Source organism: Podarcis melisellensis, assembly GCF_964234715.1.
Source record: "Podarcis melisellensis genome assembly, chromosome: 4".
Taxonomy (NCBI): Eukaryota; Metazoa; Chordata; class Lepidosauria; order Squamata; family Lacertidae; genus Podarcis; species Podarcis melisellensis.
In genome coordinates, this window is record NC_138531.1 from 22310077 (window position 1) to 22322437 (window position 12361).

The 12361-nt window shown below is 43.3% G+C and overlaps 1 protein-coding gene across 2 annotated transcripts in view; it reads left to right on the plus strand.

The window, feature by feature from the left end:
• Window positions 1–12361, plus strand: part of PCCA (propionyl-CoA carboxylase subunit alpha) — a 251208-nt gene that overhangs the window by 47632 nt on the left and 191215 nt on the right. For both annotated transcript variants that reach the window (XM_081908204.1, XM_081908203.1), the window contains exon 6: window positions 2205–2258. In XM_081908204.1, coding sequence (XP_081764330.1) covers window positions 2205–2258 — 54 coding nt within the window. The remainder of the gene's footprint in view (window positions 1–2204; window positions 2259–12361) is intronic.

The window sequence follows — 12361 nt, forward strand, 5'->3', positions numbered from 1 at the left end:
AGAAGCTAGAGTTTGTATTTAAAGATAAAAAAAAAGAAGCGAGGGGGAGAATGATTGAATATGCTATTCCAGTTTAGTTCATGTCACATGAGTTAAATGTGGCCGAAATCGCTACTGGAAATCAAAGGCTTTTGTAGCATCTGGCAGTGCCGGTTGCTGATCCTGCAGGTGGCTGCTGGATTCAGCTTTCACACCAGGGAGCAGCTTCAGTTCATTTCCAAATTTGCTGGGGGTGGGGGTGGGAATCCCAATTAGTTTAGAGCACTAACCCTTTCTGTGCCATAGCCTCTCTTTCTGGATGTCTTTTTTTTATAAGACAGCAGTAATCTTGTTTAGTTTTATTTTATTATTTGGCCTGTGTGAGAATTTTTATCCACATGGCGAATATGATAAATGGTGCACTAAGTAATTATTTTTCAGTGTTTCATTTTGCTGACAAAACATGATCGACTAGGTGTGCAGCCTGTTTTCTTCTCTTCCCTCTGCCCCTCTGTCCTTCAATAAGGTCAAAGAGTCAAAGTTTAACAAGAATGGTTGGCATTTTAAAAAAATGATGACAATAATACTTTTTCCTTGTTGCATCAGTGAATGCAAATGTGGTCTTCAGAACTGCTGAATGTGAAAGCATCTTTAAATAAAATTTGCTGGATGGGAGTCGGACAACACCAGCAATTACCCTGGAGTGTCTCAATTAGCATTATCATTTCTTTTGAAATGAATGTTTCAGTATGGTGCATTTGGAAAGGGGGAGGGAGGAGAAAAATGGCAAACAACATTAATTAGCTAACAGACACTGCAGATGTTTACATTGTTAGTTAAGAAGATTTAATAGAGATAGAAATAGTTCAGGCTTTCATCTTTAGCCTGCCACCTAGATTTCCTTAGCTACGAATTCACGTAAGATTACAAATTATGAAACTGAAGGTTTTCCCACTTTAATGTGTTCTGAAATTACTCTATGTACCATGTGGTTGCATTATTTTGATACTGAGGCATTTTGTAAAAATTGTTTTTACAACTCATTTGTGTTCTACTGGTTGTTATTTTTTTTTAAAAAATACTATATTCTGTTTGAAGTAGGATTTGTAGCAGAGCTGCTAACATTGAATACTGGCACTGTGGTTAACTTGAAGGCCAGAAAAATGTTTTTGAGAGAAGAGTTTGGAAGGTTAGAGAAATGTGAAAGGGTATGGAGAGAGGCGCTTACACAGAGAGAAATGTAATAAGGAAGAGCTTCTAGAATCATCTGACCGTATCTGTGTTTCTCACCCAGGTTGACGACTGTTAGATACTTTGGAAGGTGGTGCAAATATACCATGTTTTTAGCACTTGCATGTGAAATGTTAGCATGCCAGAAAATTGTGGCCTGGGAGCATATGATACTCGCCCGGTAACATTGCAGCCACCAGTGATCTAGTTTATATGTGATTGTGAACATAGGGAACCCTGAATTGATAAACCATTATTTTTTCTTTGTCTTGTTTAAAGACAAATATGCTGTACATTTAAATTAGGATTGAGAGTTGAGGAGTGCATGAAGTGGCTTATGCTGCTGTTTAGAGTAAGCTATTGATTTCCACAGGGGACACGGGTGGCGCTGTGGGTAAAAGCCTCAGTGCCTAGGACTTGCCAGTCGAAAGGTCGGCGGTTCGAATCCCCGCGGCGGGGTGCGCTCCCGTCGCTCGGTCCCAGCGCCTGCCAACCTAGCAGTTCGAAAGCACCCCCGGGTGCAAGTAGATAAATAGGGACCGCTTACTAGCGGGAAGGTAAACGGCGTTCCATGTGCTGTGCTGGCTCGCCAGATGCAGCTTTGTCATGCTGGCCACGTGACCCGGAAGTGTCTCCGGACAGCGCTGGCTCCCGGCCTCTAGAGTGAGATGAGCGCACAACCCTAGAGTCTGGCAAGACTGGCCCGTACGGGCAGGGGTACCTTTACTTTTACTATTAATTTCTACAGAGTTTGTCATATGATGGAGAATGGACGGAAAGCTTATTCTAGCTCAAAAACTTTATTTCCTCACTAGCAAAACTGGTTCCAACAAAATGACTGCCATAAGGGGTGTTTTCTGCTGTATCTACTCATCTAGTATAAAGTACAAGCAAACTTGCTGCTTTAAATTGTAATTACTGATGAGATGCTGTCAGCATCAAGCTTTTGATTGTCTAGTGCAATGAAACCTACTCTTGGCTTTTATTTTTAAAAGGTCCATCCAGGATATGGATTCCTATCTGAAAACAAAGAATTTTCTGGCCGTCTGGTAAGTTTTTTAATGATGCTTCTCTCTGAGCATGATGTGGTGTATTGCTGTATATTGCTGCAGCCTTTGAAATTATTAATCAGTGTGGTTAATGTATTAAAGTTTTAATCACAGATTAAAATTAAAGCCATCAATGAAAACTCCCTTTCCCCATCTTGAAGACCCTGCTCCTTTGTAGGTTACCATCTCTGCCTTCCATTTTCCTTATTTGAGAGAAAGAAGCTTAGATTTTTTCCTTGCGGTGTATCTGAAACTGTGCTTGGATAACTTGACATTTGGGATTAAACATTTGTAGCATACTCTTTAACAATGAAAACCAATGGAAACATGCATCAGTTAATCCTTTTAACCTTTTCATTCAGTACTCATGGGCTGGTCTTGTTTGTTTATTTGAAGCCACTTTGTCCCTTGTGGGTACTGCATATTTCTGTAAGGCAACTGTTCTGAAATGTAAGCTATGAAATATAGACATCAGTGAATGACATTTATTCATTCACTTTGTTTCCTATTTGAAAAAGTGAAGAGAGTGCTTCCCTTAAAGAGCCCCATGGTAATACCCTCTATGGGCTTCTGGCTTCTGTTGTGTCTTAAATTTTATCACTTGCCTGTGTATTAATTGTGATTTTCAGTTATTCCCATTTGCCTTGAAGAATTTTGTTCAGAAGCAACCCACAAATATTAAATGAATCTTGTACTTTGTACACATTGAATATTGTACACATTGATAGATTACTTAAGAGCCGTAAATGACTTAATTTTTCAGCAGGCAATCCTTTTAGGAACCCGTTTTTTTAAAAAATCATCATCGTTGTGGCATGTATTGTATTAAATCACACTGTAATATCTGCAGATTACCAAAGATGTGTAATGTCTGCAAGTAGATCAAATTATCAAAATCCCACTGGTCTCACTAATTATGCTGAGAATCCAATAGGCCTTTTTTTGGTTTCCCTTCTCACTGTAGCACCTTCTCACCTATCACCTCTTTCCTCAACTGCACTTGAAGGAAGGTCTTGGAGTGGGATTTGATGATCCACTAAGGACCACAGTTGACAAGTTGAGTCCTGTCAGGGGGAAAAAGTGGGATATAAATATATAATAAGAGTAAGTGAAAATTACTACCCCTCACTCCATATGCAGAAGAGTTTTCTGCTTGCATGGAGGAACTATTTGAATTCCAGCTGGTAACTGATGTGTGGAGATGTTGTAACGTGGAAATGGCTGGAAGATACTTGTACCGTGGTACCTCAGGTTTCATATGCTTCAGGTTACAGACTCCGCTAACCTAGAAATAGTGCTTCAGGTTAAGAACTTTGCTTCAGGATGAGAACAGAAATTGTGCTCCGGCAGCGCAGTGGCAGCAGGAGGTCCCATTAGCTAAAGTGGTGCTTCAGGTTAAGAACAGTTTCAGGTTAAGAACTCACCTCCAGAATGAATTAAGTACTTAACCCGAGGTACCACTGTATCCAAATGAAAAGACACATAGCCCATTTTGGAAGCATTGATTTTAAATCAGGTTTCCACTTTCGCAATTCATGCTTTTCTTGTACAAGTGTGCCTACTAGTCAGTTGTTCTAACAAGGAAAGCATATTTGTTTGTAACTAAATAAAGCATTTACAGCATTATTATTTGGGACTGTAATTCAAAACCTCTTGTTGTGAAGCCCACATGCCTTCTGTAGTTTACAGTCGCTTACCCTTGTCTCTAAGGGATAACAGAATAGCAACAACAACAAAATAAGCTAAGCACTGGTAAGTTCATGCACACACCCTCCATGCCCCCGTCACTCATAATTTTTTACTCTAATTCAGTTCATTCAAATGCACATAAAATACACATCGTGTCTGTTGTTAAGCCAGCACAGCCAGATGCTGCACTGGTTGCGGTCCATGGTGGAGACGGTGGGGCTCTCAGGCCTACCGCCAGTGATATGTTCACTGCTGACTCTAGGTAGGCTGCCCAAGTGCCGTTGATGAGGAACTTGCCCATGTCACTCTTGATGATCAAGAGGTCCATTTCCACTTGAGGAAGCCTGAGATCAGCCTGGCCCTCTGGAGTGGCGAGTCGTGACTGCACTTGGTGTAGAGGCCGAGCAGGCGTTCCAGCAGTACCGCCACATGCAGGCCTCTCTCACTGCGGCGGTTCGGCTAAAAGCAGCTGCTCCAGGTTCTTCAACTGCACTTTGGCTGGCATGGTGGCAGAGGAGGACAAGTGGGGTGGCTAGTTGAGTCCACCAGGAAGAAGGGAGAGGCCATGATAAAGATGGTGAGGGAGCAGAATCCCAGCAGGCCTGGATGACTTGGAGCTACACCTCTCGGCATGCAGGCCATTGCCAATGTGTGAAGCATCAGTAGAAAGTCAAATAGAATTTCATTAGGTTCTATAAAGGTAGGTCCAGTCGTGGCTGACTTTGGGGTTGCGGCGCTCATCTCGCTTTATTGGCCAAGGGAGCTGGCGTACAGCTTCCGGGTCATGTGGCCAGCATGACTAAGCCGCTTCTGGCGAACCAGAGCAGCACACGGAAATGCTGTTTACCTTCCCGCCGGAGCGGTACCTATTTACTTGCACTTTGATGTGCTTTCGAACTGCTAGGTTGGCAGGAGCAGGGACCGAGCAACGGGAGCTCACCCCGTTGTGGGGATTCGAACTGCCAACCTCCTGATTGGCAAGTCCTAGGCTCTGTGGTTTAACCCACAGCGCCACCCATGCCCCTATTAGGTTCTATAGGGGCATATATATTATAAATGATAAATTTTTAAAATATCAGTGTCATTTTAACATGCCTGTCATGTTGAAATGGGAGGTGCCATGTACTGAGTATGATTATTTCTTTCTGTGTTGTGGCACTCTCTTAGGCATGTTTCTCTCTCTCTCTCTCTCTCTCTCTCTCTCTCTCTCACACACACACACAGAGAGAGAGAGAGAGAGAGAGAGAGAGAGAGAGAGAAAGAAAGAAAGAAAGAAAGAGAGAGAGACACTTTTGCTGTGTCATGTGACATTCAGTGCAGAGGCATTTTGCAGTAGCTCTGCTTGTACTTGCTGGGAGAATAATTGTTCATTTCCTAGTGACAAAATGCTGTGTTTCTGGTAACTGGGAAAATGCAGTATCTTTACAACAGCAGCACCAGCCTGTGAGAAGGTATCTGAATCCTGTGCAAGACAGAAAGAGAGAACTGCACATCTATTGTGTGGAAAGGATGTAAAATAGATTTTTTAAAAAATGTTGTGCAAAGGTAGCTGTAAAAAAAATGTATGGTTAGACCCAGCTTATGTGTTAGCATGTATGATTAGCTATACTGAGCTGTTACCTGTTGACTTCAGGCTTTTCAGGGCACAGCTGGTGAAGGGTATGACACTAGATGTAGATTTTCCAGCCTAAAAAATCCCCAAAACATTTGTGTGTCTTTATTATCTTTTGTCCTGTCCTGTAGTATTGTACTGTTTTTGCTTTCTTTTCAAAACCTTTCTGTTCCCTTGATCTTACAGTTTTCTTGCCACTTCCCTCTCCTGTCCTAGGTTCCAGTATTTCCCTCCTGTTTTCCTGTTCCACTGATCTCAATATTTATCTCCCATGCTCCACTTCTATTTCTTTCATCTGAGCCTGCCTTGATGTGACTTCATCTTGGGGGCGTTCTTTCCATCTCTTTACAAAGGTTACCTCCAACTCCAGTTTGTGGTTTTGCTCTAATTTCCAAGTTATCCTGCCCATTTCTTTCAGCAAGATGGCTGTGAAAGTTGAGGGGGGAATTCCAGATGGCAGACAAGCTGCTTACCCCACCTATCCCTCACTGAAGAGGACCACAACACTCTGTTGTGGCCTCACTTCATAGTCTTTTGAAAGTCCACGCAATAGTACTTTGCAAATTATGAATAATAAAAAGGTAAAGGTAAAGGACTCCTGGATGATTAAGTCCAGTCAAAGATGACTGGGGTTGCAAAATTTATTGTTGTACGTATGTTTATATCGCTATTGAATTATATTCCCAGTGTGTGTTGTAAAAAAGGAATTAAAAAAATTAAACTGTAAATACACACAGCAATCTAAAAGCCTCTGAATAATAAAAGCAGTCAGCAGAAGTGAAATTTATTTTGGAAACTGGAGAAAATAAAGTATTTGCCTAATATATAAAGGCATGTTTGTCTTTTGAGACAGACGGATGCTAACAACTGAGTAAATTTGGACCCAAGTACCAAGTACCTGTTTATGGAGATCCATCCTGAGTGAAATCTCTCCTAGGTGAACCCCAGCTGTCCCCCACACTACTATAGTGTTGAGGTCCAATCTGATTATTTGCTCAGGATTCTGGCATATAGGGTGTATAATCACTATTATGCTGTTCTGTGTTCACAATGTGGATAGCATGTTAAAAAATGTTTTATGGTTGAATTCATGTTTTACAATGTTAGCTCACCTTCTGGTGGAAAGGCAGGCTATACAGCTATTGAAATAAATGTGCCTATACAACAATAAAGTAGGCATCCAATGAACCTCTTTGAGGAGACCATTCCATAACTGGCTAGCCATGCACCTCACCTCAGATGGTAAGTATGACTTCCAATGAATATGTTAATTTATGGGTGGGTACGGATGGAGCTGGTTGTTCTTTTAAGTTTCCGGATTGTAAGATGTGAAGGGCTTTAATAATGAAAGCCGGCACTTTGTGTTGGGCCCAGAAATGGATTGGAAGCCAGTGCAGTATGCATACTATCATTGCATACTAACTACTGATTTTACTGACTGCAATTTCCAGTCTTCAAAAACATTCCCATGTGTAGTGCATTAGAGGAGCCTAACCTGGAGGTTACTAGAACATGGATGACCTAAGGCAGACTATCTGGAAACATAAATTCACTGTCTCTACCACCCTTTGCTTACACTTCTGGTGTGCATGTGCTCCCAAAATACAGGAGGGTGCATTGTGTCAGAGGCAGAATATTAAGGAATAAAAAACTCTGGTTACCTTGGATATTAGCTGTAAAGTGCTGTTTAAACTGGCACAACTTGGGGCCTGATATGTAAAGGCTTTCATATTGGTACCTGTGATTAGTTTGGGAGGACATTATAGAGAACTTGCAAATCATTAAGAGAGCTTGAATTGCCTTACAGATGCCTAATATTGGACCATCCAGGTGGCTTAAAGATAATTTTGCTGCACATGAGCAGCTGCTTTAGTCTGAAGGCTTCACCTGCCACAGTAATACTTGAGGTTGGGAGAGCAGAGAGTAGACAATATTCTAGTCCAGCAAATGACCATGCTGTGCTGCTTACGTGAGTAGAGGTCCAGTGTACCTCTTAGCAAGGCTAATTTTGTCATGTGATCAGTCCAGCGTAGGGCCTTTGGATCTATGTTTCATAACGTGAAATGGCTAAGAGACTGAAATTGCTATTTAAAAGTAGGCTTTTAAAAGTGAAAATGCTGCAGAAAAATGAGGAAGTAACACGTCAGCACATATTCTTGCACTTAATGTGTTGGTAAATCATGCTCCAGATCACATTTATTGTTTGAAAATGTGTTCCAGGCAAGCTAAAGTTACTTGATAATAGGCTGTGTTTTTCCTTCTCTGCTGGTTTGCTGCATTTGAAAATGGACCATATTTTGGGTTCGTTGTTGGTTCGTTGTTGATATTGTTAGTTATTGAACTTTGTATCACCTGCACCAAAGTTTCTATGTTTTCTTACAGCATACAAAATAGGAAACCCAATTAAAAATCCCTAAGTGCAATTGCATGAGAATGCCAATAGCCTACTCTTCCATTATGCATATGAAAAAAGAAACATACCCATCCAAATTAACAAAAATGAAAACCCCAATAAACAGCTGTTGTCAAGAGGAAGAAGTTAACTCTAAACCTCTAAAAACTATGCCACTGCTAAAATGTACAAAACAAAGCCTGGGAAGAAAGAATATATTTTTCTTTCTGTTGCTGAAAAGATTGCACAAAAGACACCAGGCAAGCTTCCCTCGGGGGGACCGTTTCATAGGCTGGAGGCCAGATATAGTCAGGTTTTGCTGCTTCAAAACATAATTTCAAAATAGATTTCTTTCTTGGGACTTATGTTGGCAAAACAGATATAATGAACATATTTGAAGAAAGAGTGACAATTTCTCAGGGTGCACTTGGTTGGATTCACCTATCTGTTCAGGATTCTGGAAGGTAATGTGCAGAAGTTGTGTACTGGTTTGCTTACCTGTCTTTGTTAGTTCAGCCCTTATTAACTCATCGCTAATGTCAGTTTTTCATTTAAAAAGAAAATTCTGCTTGCTAATGAAATAAGAAAAGTTATTTATGTAGGGTGCAACTTAACCAAATGATAACCTCATTTTAATGGGTCTATCGTTGCATGATGCTGAGTTTTTTTTCTTTCTAAAGTTAGTGGGAAATTGGAAAAGATACACCCAGTTGCCTTTTAGCAGAGTTTGCCATTTGAAAGAATTTTCTGACGATGAAAACAACAACAACAACTTGTTTGACTTACTAGTCACTTACTACAAAAAATATCTTCAGCGACATACAAAAAACAACAACTTGTTTGACTTACTAGTCACTTACTACAAAAAATATCTTCAGCGACATACAAAAAGCTTCCAAGCCCAAATAAGTAAATTAGAATAAAAAAGTGAATCTCCTTTCTTAATGGAAAAAAGGAGGTGTGAAGTTGAATGCTTTGATCTTTAACAGAAGATAGATTTTACTCCCAAGCAAATGGTTTTCCCACTAGGCTGTCCCAGAGCTGGTATTAGCTGGCAATTTCCCTAAATATAAAACAATGAAACAAAAGCATTTGTTCATGTTGTCGTGAAGCTATTATGTTGCGGTTTGGCTGCCAAACTTGGCAATTTTGCAATCATTATTCCACTCTGGGCTCACTTCCTAGCAATCTGGTGGGTTTTCGGGCTTTGGATTACAAGATTGGTGACAATATCCATGGCCAAATTTATTGTAATGCAGACGGGATTAGTTTTATTCTTGGATATTCATTTGTATGTCGTAAGGTGAATATTGTGTCAAGTAACGTTATATGTTAGTAAGATTTTTAATTTCTGTAGGAAAAAATGACAGCTTTCATGTGTTTACTTTTTAGCTTTAAGTATTAGGACTATGTAAGATGAATTTCTTGCATGCAAATCACTTTTCTGTGGGGGCCAAATGTGTAAATTGTATGTCAAGAACACACAAACATGTTTGTTTCCCTGTTTTGTGTATCTAATTGAAACCTAATTTGGAACAGATGCAGAGGGCACAAATGGGAACTCATGTGCCTTTTAAACTGTACATTGGCAAAGTAGATAAGGTCTTATATTTTTAAATGGTGAAGTTCATGCGTGTTGCTTCTTCACTTCCGATTGAAATAACTGTAAAGAATGGTTATATATCACATAGCTGGATTTTCCTTGCTCTTTTTCATTATAATCCTGAACCTTATGTGGCTTTTATGATTCACAACTTTGTCTTATGCATGTGGTTTAGAAGGTGTATTGCTAGATCCAAGAGGAGGGAGCAGAAATAAATAATTCAGAATGTTCTTTACTAATTGATCTCAATAGATGAGCATTGTAAAGTTGAAAGCAAAGCTTAGTTTAATGCAGAGAGGGTAAGTTCATGTGAATGATACACACATAAACATGTCACTTTTTCATTATTAAATGATTCATAGAACAACACATTCTGGAAACAGTTGCTAATTTTACTAATTTTAGTAACCACTAATGTTCTGATCAATTTAAAAATATTGAACTATTGCAGGGCGGAAAATGTCAGTATAGCTGAGCTGGCTGCCCCTCCCCCCAAAACACTTTTCACTCCATTGAAGCTTTGTAAATTAAAGTTTACACCTAAAAAAGTGACTGAAGGCTATGTTGATATATCCAGTGAGGTTTGTCTCGGTTTATCCAGTTATCTCAGAGGACGAAATTGAAATACTTTCCTTTTGTTTGTTTGCTTTCTAACTGGAAATGTGCTTTGGTTCCTTGGTACACAGGAGCACTGAAAAAGGCCTGTGTGTCCTTGGGCTGAACAAGAGATGGGGAGGTGATATGTATTTATTTTCTCTTTCTCTTCAGGAATATTGCCTCTTTTGTACATCATATATCCCCGCCTGACATTTTCAGTGGGCTGTACAGAGAGCCCTTGACAGTTGACACTTTTTAAAACTGACTTTTAAAAATCCCATATTTTTACCTCATGTGGGCTTGTAGTCTTGCCCCTATGCCTCTGGTCTACTTTTCACCCTCAGATCTGCTCAGCTTCTAATCAGTAGCCTTCAACGCTCACACGGCGAAAGCTACAGTGCTTTGGCTACCAATAGGAGCCATCATGACTAGTCATTCACAAACTACTGAAAGTATCACTGTGTTAGCTCTCCTTCTCTGCTTATCTGATACAGAGTCCCGTCCCCCCCAAAAGTTCCAAAATAACAAAATGTTGCTGTTTTCAGGGGGTATCTCTGTTAAGGAAGGAATCCCCGCTCTTTATCTATTTCAGTGGTTCACAAACATTCTTCCCGCCATGGACCACGATTGTCTTGTAGCAGTTGTAATGTGCTGCGCTCGAGGTAGTATGATTTTTTAATTGTATTTTTATTCCTTCTTTTATTCCTTATACTGCATTTTGTTGTTTTATAATCTACATTCCGTAGAATTCAAATTGTATTCCAGTAAAATATCTTATATGAAATAAAAGAAGCAGTAAAAATATAATTTTAAAATGAATATGAATATTTAATGTGGACATGCTTCAGGCCACCTAAATGAAGCTCACATACCGCTGGTGGTCCATAGACCACTGTTTGGGAACCCCTGGGCTATCTGAATTCTTAGTACAGTGGTGCCCCGCTAGACGAATGCCTCGCAAGACGAAAAACCCGCAAGACGAAAGGGTTTTTCGGTTTTTGCGACGCTTCGCTAGACGATTTTCCCTATGGGCTTGCATCGCAAGACGAAAGCCCATAGGGAAATCTCGGGGACCTTTTTTTAAATGCTGGCGGTGGGGAGCAAAGCCTTCCCCCCCCTCCGGACTTCAGAAGAGGTCCAGGAAGGCCGGCGGGGGCGAAAGGCTTTGCTCCCCACCGCCAGCATTTTAAAAGCGGTCCGGGATAGCAGGGAAGCGCTTCCCGCTATCCCGGACGGCTTTTGAAGGCAGTCAGGGGGGGCAAAGACTTTTGCCCCCCCTGCCTGCCTAACCGGGGGCTTTTAAATCGCCCCGGGACTGTCCGGGGCGATTTAAAAGCCCCCGGACGGCTTTTGAAGCCTCCCCCCCCGCCCGGCTTCGGGGCATCATCCCGATGCCGGGCGGTGGGGCAGGAACGCCTCCCCCAGCCGCCCGGCTTCGGGGCATCGTCCCGATGCCGGGCGGTGGGGCAGGAACGCCTCCCCCAGCCGCCCGGCATCGGGGCATCGTCCCGATGCCGGGCGGTGGGGCAGGAACGCCTCCCCCAGCCGCCCGGCTTCGGGGCATCGTCCCGATGCCGGGCGGTGGGGCAGGAAAGCCTCCCCCAGCCGCCCGGCATCGGAACGATGTCCCGAAGCCGGGCGGCCGGGCGGGAAAGCCTCCCCCCCCGCCCGGCTTCGGGGCATCATCCCGATGCCGGGCGGTGGGGCAGGAACGCCTCCCCCAGCCGCCCGGCTTCGGGGCATCGTCCCGATGCCGGGCGGTGGGGCAGGAAAGCCTCCCCCAGCCGCCCGGCATCGGAACGATGTCCCGAAGCCGGGCGGCCGGGCGGGAAAGCCTCCCCCCCCCGCCCGGCTTCGGGGCATCATCCCGATGCCGGGCGGTGGGGCAGGAACGCCTCCCCCAGCCGCCCGGCTTCGGGGCATCGTCCCGATGCCGGGCGGTGGGGCAGGAAAGCCTCCCCCAGCCGCCCGGCATCGGAACGTTGTCCCGAAGCCGGGCGGCCGGGCGGGAAAGCCTCCCCCCCCCGCCCGGCTTCGGGGCATCGTCCCGATGCCGGGCGGTGGGGCAGGAACGCCTCCCCCCCCGCCTGGCTTCGGGGCATCGTCCCGATGCCGGGCGGTGGGGCAGGAACGCCTCCCCCAGCCGCCCGGCTTCGGGGCATCGTCCCATGCCGGGCGGTGGGGCAGGAACGCCTCCCCCAGCCGCCCGG